This window comes from Dendropsophus ebraccatus, chromosome 15 (genome assembly GCF_027789765.1).
Source record: "Dendropsophus ebraccatus isolate aDenEbr1 chromosome 15, aDenEbr1.pat, whole genome shotgun sequence".
Lineage (NCBI taxonomy): Eukaryota > Metazoa > Chordata > Amphibia > Anura > Hylidae > Dendropsophus > Dendropsophus ebraccatus.
Window position 1 is genome coordinate 48,749,727 of NC_091468.1, and position 15,480 is coordinate 48,765,206.

The following is a 15,480-nucleotide window of genomic DNA, read 5'->3' on the forward strand; positions in this document are numbered from 1 at the left end:
GCCATCTGACTCTCCACCGATAGATGATGTCAGGGGCATGATGGATTTCCAACTCTCGACCCCTTTGTTCTCAAAAGGATAAGTCGATGCTAGAACGGTTTGGCCGCAGATTACCCCTCCCCATAGGGAACACAGGAGCATCAAATGTTCATGTGTATGAAGAGGATGAGAGAGATTACTGTCAACCAAATGATTGTTCTGCCGACAGCTATTAAAAATGCATAACTACTTTAAATTTCTACTGTAAAAGAATTAGATGATACAAGTAAGTCCGCCCCAATTTCTTTTTGTTTGGGAGATTTTTTGGTTGACTTTTTTTTTTTTTCAAAGCACATTGGGGGAGATTATCCAACATGGGGTAAAGTGAAACTGGCTCAGTTGCCCCTAGCAACCAATCAGATTCCACCTTTCATTTTCCAAAGAGTCTGTGAGGAATAAAAAGGTGGAATCTGATTGGTTGCTAGGAGCAACTGAGCCAGTTTCACTTTACACCATGTTTGATAAATCTCCACCATTGTGCTTTGGTTTTATTTTCTGATTTTATTTTTTTATTTTTTTTGTACATGGTTATAGGGGCTGCCATCTTGCTTGAGTTGTTTAAGAATTTAGTGACACGCATTACGGCAAGTCTAGATGACAATAGACAGGACCTGCTCTATTGAGATGAATGTGATACATTACTGAGCTTATAGAGGACCTGTCACCCCGGATCCCGTGGTAGAGCCCGCCCAACCCCCTGGTGGAGCCCGACATACTTAACCCTCCCTGGAAGACCCCGCTACTGGGGCGGAGACATCATGGCCCGAAGCTGTGGGCGCACGTTATGCAAATCATTAGAGATGAGTCAGACGTCCATTGAAAATGACTGCTCCAGTCATTTTCTATGGACGTCGGACTCATTTCTACGCCTATTTCAAATGTATTGTGCACCCAAAACTCACCAGAAATCTAGCATGTGCTATAGCTGCATTAAAATGGGATAATCCACATCCAAACACGTAAAATGTGCAGTGGAAAAAAAAAATGAAAATAATCATCAAAAATCTAAGTCTACCACAGGAATTTCTGCCATGTACAGTATTTCGCAGTGTATCGCTGTGTGCATATCTACCCATAGGATCCTTTATATAATCGCGTAAGCATGTAAGTGCATGTCACAACCACTAGATGGCGCCAAAGTTAATTTTATGTTTCAGCTAGAACAGTTACATAAAATACAAGTTTCCTGCCGCAGTTACTGTATACAGAACTGTAATCTGTTACATAACATTCCTATTAAAAGGAAAGGCTTCCATAACATTGCATATTCACTGCTTCATACTACAGCCATCAATGCCACAATTGACAGTGTCCTCTTTCTGCTATTATTGAAAAATGTGTTTTTCTTCTTAATGTATATAATATGTATGTATCATTTTTTTTTTTACATTTTCTTCTGTATAAATAGAGTATTTACAGTGACAGTGATTTTGTACTGTGGCTCTTCAAAGGCTTAATAAAAAGTTGTTCAAATAAGAACTCTATTATGGTCTAATGGGAGGTACAGAAACAACTGCAGCTTCAATAATCGAGAGTGTCCTTGAGATCTGCAGGGGTCACATCCCATGCATTGTGTCACTTCTTTCACCTTATAGGTTTGCCATTACTCAATGTAGCCCAGTAAATAGTATGTGCTAAAATTCTATATTGCGGTATAGTCAAGAACAATGCATATGATGATCAGCGTTCTGGCACCTGTTTACAGTACCTAATGGTCTCTTTTGTAGGCAGAAGCTGGGGACGCGCCATCAGAACCCAACAGCGAACCTCGGCCAGCACCAGCAGAGAATGGCCTGAATCACGCCTCCACGCTAACACCCAAGCCAGCATCTCAGTCCGTTCACAGCCAGCCAGCTCCAGGTATAATAGCCCTCTCCTTCTTTTGTACTTTTCCCTTTCAATTTGCAGTAAAAATTGTCAATTTGAAAAATGTTCTCCTTATGATTTGCCAAGTAGTATTCAAAAGAGTTGAAATTAGAGACATAAAGCATTGTTCTTTTTGTGGAACATTGGAACAATGGGGTAATTGTTTAGATTGGGGGCAGTGGAGACAATGGTGAAAAATAAAACAAAAATGATTGTTATTCTTCTAGGTTCAGTAAAAGCGCCCGCTAAAGCTGCCCCTGCTGAGGACCTCATATTGAGTGTTTTAACAGGTAAATGATACCCTGATAGGGTTAATAAAATAAGTTATCCTAACCTGTCTGTGTTAACTATTGAGTGGTCTTCTATATTACGTATCGGCTCTTATAACTGTCCATAGAATTTCCCTGTTGATAACCTCTCCTCAATTATAGCGCTAGGTGCACATGGCACTTTGGGCAAAAAAGTCACAGGAGACCTATTATGCCCTGAATTCTTGTGTCCATCCCTATATACTATACTATGTTATATTATATTGTGATTTTTTTTTGCTGCTTTTTATGTTTTATATAAATATAGTTTCCTGTTATTTCTACTAAAGACCAAAAAAAAAAACCCAAACTTGTGTGGAAGTACCCTAGCAGGAAGAGAGAGAGAGAGAGGTGGTAAAGTTTGTAATTTTATTGGGCAGATTGTTTTGTCTTCCCACATCCCACAGCCTTATATCCAACAAAAGATTTATTTTATTTTCACGTCAACATCAGTATAGATGTAGTCATCACCAAAGTTAACGTAAGCTGTGTGCGTGACTGGTGCCAATAGTTTCTGTGGTGTCCCACACAAACAATTTAGAGCACCAAGGAAAGTAGAGCTGGGACACCTGTCAAATTTGATGAGTCTCTGTTCCTTGCACCAAACCATAAGCCAGCCTACAGCATACTAAAAGAACAGGGACTTTTTTTTGCATGGTGTCCTATGCTAATAGTATAGGGGGGCCAAAGAAAATATGCACATAAGCATTGACTTCTGTCAAAGACAGGTGTCCCTGCACCTTTTACTTGCTCATACAGAGTATTCGAGCCTCTATAGGTAAACAGCAAAAGAAACATTGTTTACCTGGTTATCTCTTTACATTGCATGGTATACTTTAGCCTCTTCTTCTCTTGCAGAAGTGGAAGCTCAGACTATAGATGAACTGAAGCAGCAGAAGTCCTTTGTTAAATTACAAAAGAAACATTACAAGGAAATGAAGGATCTTGTAAAAAAGCATCATAAGAAAACTACTGACCTGATTAAAGAGCACACCACTAAATACAATGAAATCCAGAATGATTACTTGAGGAGGAGGGCGATCCTGGAAAAGACAGCGAGAAGGGACAGCAAAAAGAAGTAAGTAAAACGGGTTCTGCTTAGAATATGGGGGGGGGGGGGACATCTTATAAGATATTTTGCAATGTTTTTTTGTTGTTTTTTTTTTTTCATCCGTTTTTTGCAACAAGAAAAAAAAAACGGATTCTATTGTGTTCATCCATTGTGATCCGTTTTTTTTTTTTCATTGACTTGCATTATTTAAAAAAAACAGATCATTTCTTTTTTTAATGGACACAAAAATGAGGTCGACTACGCTTTTGTGTGCGTAAAAAAAAAAAAAAAAAAAGATCCGTTTTGATCTTTTTCTTTTATAATGAAAGTCAGTGGAAAAATGGATCAAAACAGATGCACACAAATGCATCAGTTTTTTTTGCAAACGGATTGCAAAAACGTATAATAATAATGATAATAATATAATTTAAGTTTGCTTAATTGTGTTCACAATAAAAGCTAATAAAGTCCCATCCTGACGTATCTATATTTAAAAGGATTTTATGCTCACTTTCCCTTTAAGTCATTCTTGGTTCATCCAATGCTTTAAATCCAGTCCTAAGATAGAAATAAAAACTTAGACCCACAGACATAATAAAACATTTTCCATTTTTTAAAATCCATTAAAGATCGGCCCTTTCTAAGGCTGAGCTTCCAGACATTGAACGTGCCGCCGCCTAACCCAGCAGTAAACCTTAAAAGCCAAGCGACCTGGTTGGTTCTCACATTATAGTGGAAAAGCAATTTGTGGCTGGATAGACCTCTCTTGGGCGGCTGCATACAAAGTACAGTACAAGTTTATCAATGGATATTAGAAATGATTCTTCTAGCAGAAAATAACATGAGCCGCAATGTGACAATCAGCATTTTGCTGGATTTTGCAGGAAGGAAGCCTTATAGTTGTCTCTGTGGGTCATATTGCCACCGTGCAGAAAGAAGAAGAAGAAAAAAAATAAAGATTTTTGCTGACAGTGAAAATTATGAAATTGGAAGTCTTATGAAGCTTGCAATGAAAACATGGCAATTTTCTCTTTCACAGATTGCAATGTAGAGATCCCTAGAGATGCAGCGGTTGTAGCTGTTATTAGGAAGTAATGAACCTGGTGATGTGCACCGAGCCAGCGTTCTGGGTGATGAACATGAAAGCTATTAATGAAGAGCTTGTAACATACAACATGACTTACATATAGGAGACTATGGCCAATGTGGTGGTAAAATAATTCCATCATATATCACTTAACTAGCCAGGGACGGCCTTTGGGGTGTGCGGCCTGTGCGGTTGCACAGGGCGCATCAATCCTGGCCAGCTGGGAAATGGGGAGGGGAGAGCGCTCTGTTAGACAGACAGCACTTCTAACTAAGAAATTTCCATTTCTAAGTAAGGTGTGCTGTCTGAGTGCAGTAGCATCCCTGGTCGCCCTTCGATTTGTTCCCTTACCTTCTGCTGCGCAGCACTGTAACATGGGAGGGGGGGGGGAGTCGTTTGTATAGCTGTGCGAGGGGATGGGGTAGTTGTATGGCTGGGCGGCTGTGGGGGTGAGGGTCGGATAGTTGTTTGTATGACTGGGGTGTAGTTGCTTGTATGGCTGGGCGGCTGTGGGGGTTGGGTAGTTGTTTGTATGGCTGGGATGTAGTTGTTTGTATGGCTGTGGGGGTGGTCAGTTAGTTATATGGCTGAGTGTTCGTGTTCAATATCGTCTGGAGGGGTGGGAGGCTGTAGAGCTGTATGTCACCTTTAAGGGATCTCAGCACAAGCCCTGGGGTGGGGGGTGAAGATGGGGGGGGGGGAGGGGGCACTGGAAAAAAGTTTCACACAGGGCTCTATCTACCCTAAAGCCGGCCTTGTAACTAGTGCTACTAAACTCCGAGTAATAAAGTGTCCAAATAATAATCTCACAAAGTGACCAACTCGTTTTACCATTCTGTGCTTATAAAGGACTAGAAGCGCTGATCTATTTATCTATCTATCTATTTATCTATCTCATATCTATCTATCTATCTATCTATCTATCTATCTATCTATCTATCTATCTATCTATCTCCTATCTATCTATCTCCTATCTATCTATCTATCTATCTATCTATCTATCTCCTATTTATCTATCTATCTCCTATCTATCTATCTATCTATCTATCTATCTCCTATCTATCTCCTATTTATCTATCTATCTATCTATCTATCTATCTCCTATCTATCTATCTATCTATCTATCTATCTATCTATCTCCTATTTATCTATCTATCTATCTCCTATCTATCTCCTATTTAATTATCTATCTCTCTCCTATCTATCTCATATCTACTGTATCTATTAGAGATGAGCGAACCTGGAGCATGCTCGAGTCCATCCGAACCCGAACTTTCGACATTTGATTAGCGGTGGCTGCTGAAGTTGGATAAAGTCCTAAGGCTATGTGGAAAACATGGATATAGTCATTGGCTGTATCCATGTTTTCCAGACAACCTTAGAGCTTTATCCAACTTCAGCAGCCCCAGCTAATCAAATACCGAACGATTGGGTTCGGATGGACTCGAACCCGAACCCGGTTCGCTCATCTCTACTATCTATCTATCTATCTATCTATCTATCTGTATTTATCTATCTATCAATCATCTATCTATCTATTTCCTATCTTTCTATCTATCTTTCTTCTCGCCACGTCGTTTATCGCTTATCTATCTATCTGCATCCATCCATCCATCCATCCATCCAGAGTGCTTCACTTCTTGGCTCTCTGCATTCTGCTCTTTCTGACCCATTAGAGGAATTTTTTTGTTTTTGCCAATTAACAATAAATAATCGCAAACTAGCACTTTTGGCAATGACCTGCAATTGTTCACCATAACACACAGATAGTCATTAGCTACAATTATAATTATGAATGTTACTATGATTGTTTACTCCTTGTGATCCCAACAAACAAACGATGTGTCCATACACTGAACGATTAACGGTCAGCTCAGAAGATATGACCGCAGCTGGCCAACAGAAACAAGTAAGGACTTGAGCCATTGATGTTTGAAATGGGACTATGGCGTGTGTACGGTATTGGTCAAATCAACTGGTTTCAGAAAGTTATATAGACTTGTAATTTTCTTCTATTTAAAAATCTCGTCTTCCCATACTTATCAGCTGTTGTATATCCTGCATGAAATGGTGTTTTCTTTTCAGTCTGACACTGTCGCCACCTTTGTCCAAGACAGAAACTGTCCAGAGCAGCAGAGGTTTGCTCTAGAAGATGTACTCCTGGTCTGGACAGTTCCTGTCTCGGACAGAGGTGGCATCAGAGAGCACTGTGTGAGACTGAAAAGAAAACACCACTTCCTGTAGGACATACAGCAGCTGATAAGTATAGGAAGATTTGAGATTTGTCTATGCATCTCTATAGATTTCATAGCTCCTGTTCACAGGGTTTCCATCTGGGCTTGGATTTGGAAATGCAAGGCAAGCAAGTAGAGAGTGAATGAGTAAGGCTCATGTATCATCATCCTATTTAATCGATTTTTCTCCCATTCTCTTGTAGATGTGAATCTGGGAGTCCAGATCATAATTCCTCAACTGTAGAACAAGATTTAGCCGCATTAGATGCAGAAATGGCCCAGAAATTAGTAGAGCTGAAAGAACAACAGCAACAGCAGCTTCTCAATCTCCGACAAGAACAGTATTACAGCGAGAAGTATCAGAAAAGAGAACATATCAAACAGGTCAGTGGGAAGGAAACCTTTTATCATGGGCTTTAGGATACGCTCATGTTCTCTGTAATCCTATCCTCTCCACTGTGACCTGTTTTCTGACATATCATTAAAAGTTATGGTTGCCATCTGAGAAGTCAGCATTGGTTGTCGTGTGATACCTTGGGCATCCCTTAATCACTAGAACAGAGGTGCCCCGTGTGCCCATCCTAGTGCTTTGCCCCTTTGATTAATAATTTGAACATTGCTATAAGTATGTTCCCTGTTCAAGGGAATCCTCCAGTAACACCTTCATTATAGTCTGGCTACGTGCACCATGGTTTGATGGGAGATACAGCTAAGGCGCTCAGATACTACTACTTTGATAGAGATATTGTGTGCTGGGATCCAAATCATTGATCTTTCCTGACATATCGTAGAAATAGCTAGAAGTCTCTGTCTTCACTCTTCTTCTTATCAGTACATGTCAATTGCTTCCTTTCAAAGTTGGATACTAAAGTTTAGATTTCTATGGATATTGAAGTATTTGTAGAATATTATTAATATCCGCCATGATCAATGGTCTGTCCACGAACTTTCTGGGTCACCTGTTAAAGGGAAACTACCAGCAGGTTAGACAACTCTAGACAAATCTAACCTGCTGATAGCTCCCTACTACGTCCTATAGTTGGCTACTAACCATTAAAAGGAAACTATCAGTAGGTTAGAAGACCCTAACCTTCTGATAGTTCCGTATTGTCCTCGGGGTGCTGTGGATGAAGGTATGTCTCTTACCTTCCTCCTCTGCGCCATTCCTCTGTAGTTTGTAATGTAATCCTGCACCCGGTAAGGCCGTTGGGAGCACTGGGGGCTGGGCTGCCACCCCCAGAGCACTGATCCGGCCCACTCTACTGATAATCATTAGAAAGTGTGGGTCGGACGGTAGCCCCGCCCCCCAGTGCTCCAAACGGGAATGGCGCCAAGGATGAAGGTAAGAGACTTACCTTCATCCTCAGCACCCTAAGGACAATACAGAACTATCAGAAGGTTAGACTCTGACGCTGATCCTGGCTCGGCAATCCATCTATCTGGTCTGCTGCAGACCAGAGTAATACAGCAATGATCTGATCGATCATTGCTGTATTAAGTATAGTGCAGTGATCTCTATGGGAGATCACTGCAGTAATGCTGAAAGTACCCCAGGGGGACTAAAAGTTGTTACAGTATACAGTATTAAAAATAGTGTTTCTATTAATAAAAAATCCCCTTCCCTAATAAAAGTTTGAATAACCCCTTTTCCCATTTTATAAATAAAAATAAATAAATACACAAAGAGACATGTTTGGTATTGCCGCGTGTTTAATTGCCCGATCTATTAAGTTATCTTATTCCTGATCTTGCACAGTAAACGGTGTAAGTGCAAAGTGCAAAATTGTGCATTTTTTGTCACATCAAATCCAGAAAATTTGTAATAAAAAGCGATCAAAAAATCGCATATACGCAATCAAGGTGCCAACAGAAAGAACTGATTATGGCGCAAAAAATGACACATCACACAGCCCCATAGCCCATAGGATAAAAGCATTATAAGGCTGGGAATAGAGAAATTTTAAACACATTTAGTTTTTTTTTAAAGGTTTTAATTTTTTAAAAGCCGTCAGATAAAATCAAAGTAATTTAAGTTACATATCGATGGAACATCCAGTATATAACATGTCAGTTTTACCATAGGGCGAATGGCAAAAACACGAAACCCTCCAAAATTAAAACAAATTCTTTTTTTTTTTAATATAATTTTTTTCTGGTTTCACAGCAAACTTTATGGAAAAATTAAGTCTGTTATTGTAAAGTACAATTAGCGCTATGGCCTTTCAAACACGAGGAGGAAAAAATAAAAACGCAAAAACGAAAATTAGCCCGGTCCTGAAAGGGTTAAAAAGCTTTACACAGATCCGTAAAAAACACGGACACGGATGCAATCGCAGAAGGCAGAAAGTGGACTTCATTCACAGACTTTGAAAATCACTGAACGTGTAAATAATAATAATAATAATAATAAGGTCTTTGGGAAATGATTGATACCCTACGTAGTAATGAAAAGTTTACGGTTTCTTTCATGAAAAAATGGAAAGTTTTTATAGTGAATGCTCTGTCTACAGAAGAAAGAAATTCTGTTATGCAACAATTTTCCAATACAGCTTGGTATCACAAAGCAATGGTTGCAGGTACCCTGGGAGTACTTACCTGTACTTGATATAGAGCATAGTATGATACAATTTTACTTCATTTGTATGTTAGAGCAATAATTGGTTGCTTTCTAGTTTGTTTTAATAATTTGTTATATTTATTTATGTAATTTTATATAAGTCTACTGACTTGTCATAGTTTATCTATTATTATATGATTGTTCTTATCACCTTATATTTATGTATAACTTCAATAAAATATTGTTTAAGAAAAAAAAAAAAAAAGGTCTTTGACTGTTGCTCCATACTTTTCTGACAAGGGGATAACCCCCTATAGCAGATCACAGTGTGCAGTAGTTTGGGCTTGTAGAATAGCAGCAATATGAAGCTGCACAGCCTTTGTTATAACAACAAGGCCTTATTCAGTTCATAAGAAGCTGTCTGACGCTCCAGGACTCTGCAAATCCCTTGTTTTTGTAGGTGGCTAGGAAGCAGTCATATTCCATATGTTAGTCATTGTGTATGTTTTACCTAAAAAAGCCATTCACATCTCTCACAATTAATTTAAAAGTATTTTCAGGCAATTTACATTCCTGGCTCATGTCATTCTCGGCAGTCTTTCTGCAGTGTACTTGGGGTAAGGTACAATTAAAGTATCCCCCAGGGTGCCATTTAAATTAATATTTGTTCAGAATTAAATCTACTTCACAGATGAATGAGCCGCCTGTTCCCGTAATAAGTATTTCATTGATGAATTGTTCATTGTTTAAGACTGGAGAGATTTTTTTCCTACAAATAACAATACGGCAATTACGGTTTCCATGCATTGTGCTTTGGGCTAATTATTGGCTTATTTAAACTTAGAATTTTGATATGTATAGACTATGGAAACACTTCTCTGCGGAGGTCCGTGTCATCCACAGTAACAGGGGAAAGGGGGGGGGGGGGTTGCTATGGTGGAAACTTCAAGGAATGTCATCAATTTATGCAATGTTCTAGGCTCTACTTCCAGAGCCTCAAGGCACTAGGCCTTAGTTACAAAGCACAATGGAGGGCAAATCCTTAGACTTGGCACATTATACTTTATTATAACTCATGTTTTACTTCTTTGTGCTGCAACATAGCAGCAAAATAATGTACTGTATGGTACAAAACAATCAGATTTTTATTTTCCTATATAAACAGCTATGTTACTATGGTAACAGACCACAAATAAACCATGTGTAGTCTGATCACATAATCTTAATATCCATGGGTCATTTTCACACAAACTATTTCTGTCTCTCTTTTCTCCTCATTTTAAGGCCACATTCACACAATGTACAAACAATGGACTCAAAAACCAATAGCTGTTGTAGTGAATGTCAAACAACTCCCGTTGTTGCACTGAAAATTGCATTGATTTCAAAGTGGCCGAAAAGAATTGACATGTCATTTATTTCTATAGCCGAACCAAACAACGGCCGTTGTTCAAGGACATTCTAAGAGGATGCAGACACATAATGCAACTTTAGCCCAACTTTTTCCAATATACAAACAGATACATACCAAACTGACAGTCCGCTACCATAAAATGACCACATTACACTTGTGTCACATGGAAGGGTGGGAAGGACAATTATATATAATTATTATTACTATTACACTGCCATCCTCAGGATAGGCCATCAGTATCTGATTGATTGGGGTCGGACACCTAACACTCCAACCAGTTAGATGGTTACTATAGCTGTGGTGCTCATATACTGTATACAGTGAAAAGATTGAAAGCAGAAAGGGCCATATGATATTAGCAGTCATACTGGGTCACTGCAACTCAACTCATGCCAAATTTCTGGAAAACCCTGTTAGGGTGCCTTCACACCTACCGTATCGCAGTAGAAAATCCGCTGCGGATCCGCAGCAGATTTAACTAAATGAATGAACACAGCATTAAATACGCACTGTCAAATCCGCTGCGGATCCGCAGCAGATTTGTAAGTGCGATTTTCTACTGCGATACGGTAGGTGTGAAGGCACCCTTAATTTTCTTTTAGTTGTGTGAATAGTTAGGGTAAGTACTGATCTGAATCATGTCATATTACATATTCAAAGCCTTTGGGATGTGGCACAGTCTATGTTTTACAAATTAAAGAGGCTCTAGACAGGATTTCTTTGCTCTGTGGACCACCAGTGATCACCTAAAATCTGCAGGCAGACCTGATAGGATCTGCTCACTTCCACTGCAGAGCCTCCGCAGGAGAAATAAGGCATTACAATGGAGTCAACAGGCATTGTGTGCAAAGCAAATGCATGTCAGGTCCTCCAGAGAGATGTGCTTTATAGATGCTCTGTGCTTGATTGATTCAGACTGTCCTCCATGAAAATAGTGACATCTCCTTAACTACTAAAGGGTTTATTCCAGCTTGCTGTCTTACATTACTGTCACAATAGAGTTTGTAAGGTTATGGTGTGAAGTAGGATAGTGTAATATTCTAAGGTTAGGTATGGATTATTCTTCAATTTTCCTCCTTGTCTCTCTTATTGACATGAATGCCTCTCCATTGCAGTTAATCCAGAAGCTGACAGACGTAGCTGAGGAGTGCCAGAACAACCAGCTAAAAAAGCTCAAAGAAACATGTGAAAAGTAAAAAAAAAAATTCTTATTCTACATATTTTATTTACTTGCAGATTCTAATTAGGTTTGTTGGGTTTTTATATCTATATCTTATTTATGATATTTCTGCAGGGAAAAGAAGGAGTTAAAAAAGAAGATGGACAAGAAACGGCAAGAGAAAGTCACGGAAACAAAGTCAAAGGATAAGAATCAAATGGAGGAGTAAGTGTAACGCACAGAACCACGTCATTGTGCTCTGTACCCATCATAGTATTAACCACAGTCTAGATCAGGGCCGTCAAAATGGACTGGTAAAGCTTTGGCTGTCCAGGCATAATGGTAATTGTGGTTTTGCAACAGCTGGAGGGCCGCGAGTTTGACACCCCTGGTCTCGATTGTGTATTTGGTGGTCTCACTCATTGGGAAAACTCTGAAGAAAACTCAGTGTTGGTCCACCTGCAGATAGTTTAGCTGGGTCAGCTGATAGTGAGATCTCTGTATATTAAAGGGGCTTCCTAAGGGCTCGTTCACACAGAGCAAAAGCAGCTGAATTTCTGCGCTGAATCAGCGCTGAAATTTCAGCCGTTAAAATAGGTGCAGAGCTAATTTCCATTGTGTTGAATAGAAATTCTGCTCTGCAGTTCACACAGTGGAATTTCCGCACTGAACTAATCCGCTTTCCACCAGAAGAATGAACATGTTCATTCTTCCGCTAGCGAAAGCCTATACAAATCAATGGGGCTCTGATTTTCTGTTTCAGCGCGGAATATGCACGTATTCAGCGCGGAATACAAGCGTAATACAAGCGGAAATTACGCACTGAATCAGCGCGGAAATGGGGAAAAAAGGGGGGGGAGGATTCTAGTATATATTCTGGTATAGTCTAGTTTACTCACCAAATACTCGCTGAATTTCAGCGCTGAATGCATGCAGATTCAGCGCGGATTCCTCGAGTATTCCGCGCTGAATTTGTCAAGAGCTGATTACAAGCTGAACACTTTCCTAGCTGAATACGCAGGGATTCTGCTTGCATTCTGCTTATATTCTGCTCGGAATTCAGCGTCAGTTGATTTCAGGCGGAAATATTTCCTCGCGTAATCCGCCCCTTTTGCTCTGTGTGAACGTAGCCTAAGCATTTAACATTGATGACCTAGTTATAAGATAGTTCATCAGTGCCTGACCAATGGAGGCTGCCAACACCCTGCATGATCAGCTGTTCAGCAGTGGCCCAGGCAAATACATAATTAATGGCTGGGAGTCTTGGCTCTGTTCATTGGGTAGTGGTGGCGGTTACTTTTGTTGTGAAGCTACTATCTACTTCAGCAGGAACTGTGCTGCAATAATCCAGCGCCACTACTACGTATTGAACAGAGCCAAGACTCCTGGCTGATCAGCAGAGGTGCCAGGTTTATTGCTATATTATATATACTTATACTGGGGTTTGCCAAGATGCCACATTGAAATACAGATCATCCTTTTGTATATTTAAAGCAAATCTTCCACAAGGTACTGTACATCGCTTTTAGAGATGAGTGAACCTCGAGCATGCTTGAGTCTATCCGAACCCAATCGTTCGGCATTTGATTAGAGGGGCTGCTGAACTTGGATAAAGCTCTAAGGTTGTCAGGAAAACATGGATACAGCCAATGACTATATCCATGCTTTCCTAATAGCCTTAGGGCTTTATCCAACTTCAGCAGCCACCGCTAATCAAATGCTGAACGATCGGGTTCGGATGGACTCGAGCATGCTCCAGGTTCGCTCATCTCTAATCGCTTTGTGTTTTTTACATGAATAGACTGGCGCGGGGATGCCAGTGGTGCAGTCTTTTTTTGAACTGCAGCCCGATTCCCGCGCATGGCACCAGTCTATTCCCGAGCACTGGCCTGGCATGAACCCACCACCCGGCCCCCAGTGTGACAAAAACCCTGCCCTCTGTGACACAGCTCTATAGGGGAGGGGAGATCAGCACACTGGGGCCCGACAAGCCCACCCCCAGTGCTTCATGGTGGGCCTGTGCTCGGAATAGACCAGCTTTGAAGTGGGTAGCAGTTCAATAAAACGACTCCGGCACTCGCATCTGGTGTGTTCATGTAAAAAACACAAAGCAATGTACTTAGTGGTACATTCACTTTAACAATGCACATGAGATGAAGAATTGTCTTGTACAATGTCTAATTGTCTATTATAAAATCTTTTCTACTGTAATATTGTACAGTAAAATCTAATCTCTACAGTGCTGTTTATGTTTTTCCATAGGGAGAAGACAGAAATGATCCGATCCTATATCCAGGAAGTGGTGCAGTACCTTAAAAGGGTACGCTAACTGAGTTCATTGCATTTATATGGAATATCCGTGTTGCTTTCAGTGATAAATATGTGGTTACTGATCCAATGCAGATAGACATTAGGTTTTTCTGTTTTAATTACGGCGGCTACATCTCAGCCGGATAATGACTTTAATACATTAGGTAGTGGCAAAGTAATAGAGGTCGCAGAAGAAAAATAATGGAATAAAAATCCAATATAAAACAATGAGCAGGAAATGTGTCCGGAGAAACATAAGGATGAAATATGTTGTCTGTTGTTGAACATTAAGATACACAGACAGTGAGAGTGGCTTCAATTCATTTCATGGTAATTTTTGTGTTTGCTAAGAGGAAGCTACAGTCTACAAAACATTTATATGTCTATGGAACTATCGTCTATTCACTGGAAAACCATATACAGTGATACCTCGGTTCTCAAACTGCTTGGAACTCAAACTGTATTTTCAAGGAAAGTCTGCTCGGTTCTAAAACACTTTTTGGGCCCCCAGTCTTGAAGTACAGTAATACCGCTGAATTCAAACTAAAATTTATCTGGAAGTAACGTTCAGAATTCAAAATCAGACAGCTGGAGTTCTTATACAGTACAGTAGTAATACAGTCAGTGCACCACCATCTCCCATCCTGTACTGTATAAGACTGCTGGAGTGCTTATACAGTACAGTAGTAATACAGTCAGTGCACCACCATCTCCCATCCTGTACAGTGCTGCAATGGGTGGGGGTGGGACTCTATACAGTAAAGGATGAGTGAGGAGTTAGTGACTAGTATACTATAATTGCTGGTTTTGTTAATGTTTCTTGTGTATAATGTACTGTACAGTATATAGTGTTGCTCTGTAATGTACTGCAGTGATTATACTAGGCACTTCTCAATGTAATAAATGAGAATTGTATGTAATTGTTGGTGGGTGCCGGAACCAACAAAACACATTTACATTGTTTCCTATGGGAAAACACTGCTCGGTTCTCAAACTGCCTTCCTGAACCAATTAAGTTCATGAACTGAGGTACCACTGTACTTTATTCCAAAGTCAGCCAAACCCACCAACTATGGTTGGGCTCCACCAATTTAGGAAATACCAGCTAATTGTTTCATTGGGTACATTCATTAAAAAGGCACAGATTTTTACCTTTTCCATGGCATACTCCAGTCGTAAACTGGTTGGGCAAGGGTGGTGTGTGGTGGTGTGGTCTTCTTCCTGCGCCTAATTTATAATGACTTATGCCTACAAAAGACGTAAACCATGCAGAAACCTACACCTGCCCTGGAGCAGGTATAGATTTCTGCACAAACCCTGCAGGTTCCACCACCATTACTAAGAGGCGTGCACCGCTTAGTAAATGCGGCTAGGTAAATGGGGATAAGGCTTTATTTAAGAATGGCATACAAATACCTGCGTCTTGATAAATGTTCTCCACTGTGTATGGAGACC

General features: G+C 40.1%; 1 protein-coding gene across 2 annotated transcripts in view; it reads left to right on the forward strand.

Annotated features, from left to right (window-relative positions):
• The window catches only part of PLCB1 (phospholipase C beta 1), a 510,352-nt gene that overhangs the window by 445,020 nt on the left and 49,852 nt on the right, over positions 1 to 15,480 (forward strand). For both annotated transcript variants that reach the window (XM_069955509.1, XM_069955510.1), the window contains 7 exons: positions 1,767 to 1,899; positions 2,133 to 2,195; positions 3,072 to 3,291; positions 6,789 to 6,969; positions 11,672 to 11,748; positions 11,851 to 11,940; positions 13,978 to 14,035. In XM_069955509.1, coding sequence (XP_069811610.1) covers positions 1,767 to 1,899; positions 2,133 to 2,195; positions 3,072 to 3,291; positions 6,789 to 6,969; positions 11,672 to 11,748; positions 11,851 to 11,940; positions 13,978 to 14,035 — 822 coding nt within the window. The remainder of the gene's footprint in view (positions 1 to 1,766; positions 1,900 to 2,132; positions 2,196 to 3,071; positions 3,292 to 6,788; positions 6,970 to 11,671; positions 11,749 to 11,850; positions 11,941 to 13,977; positions 14,036 to 15,480) is intronic.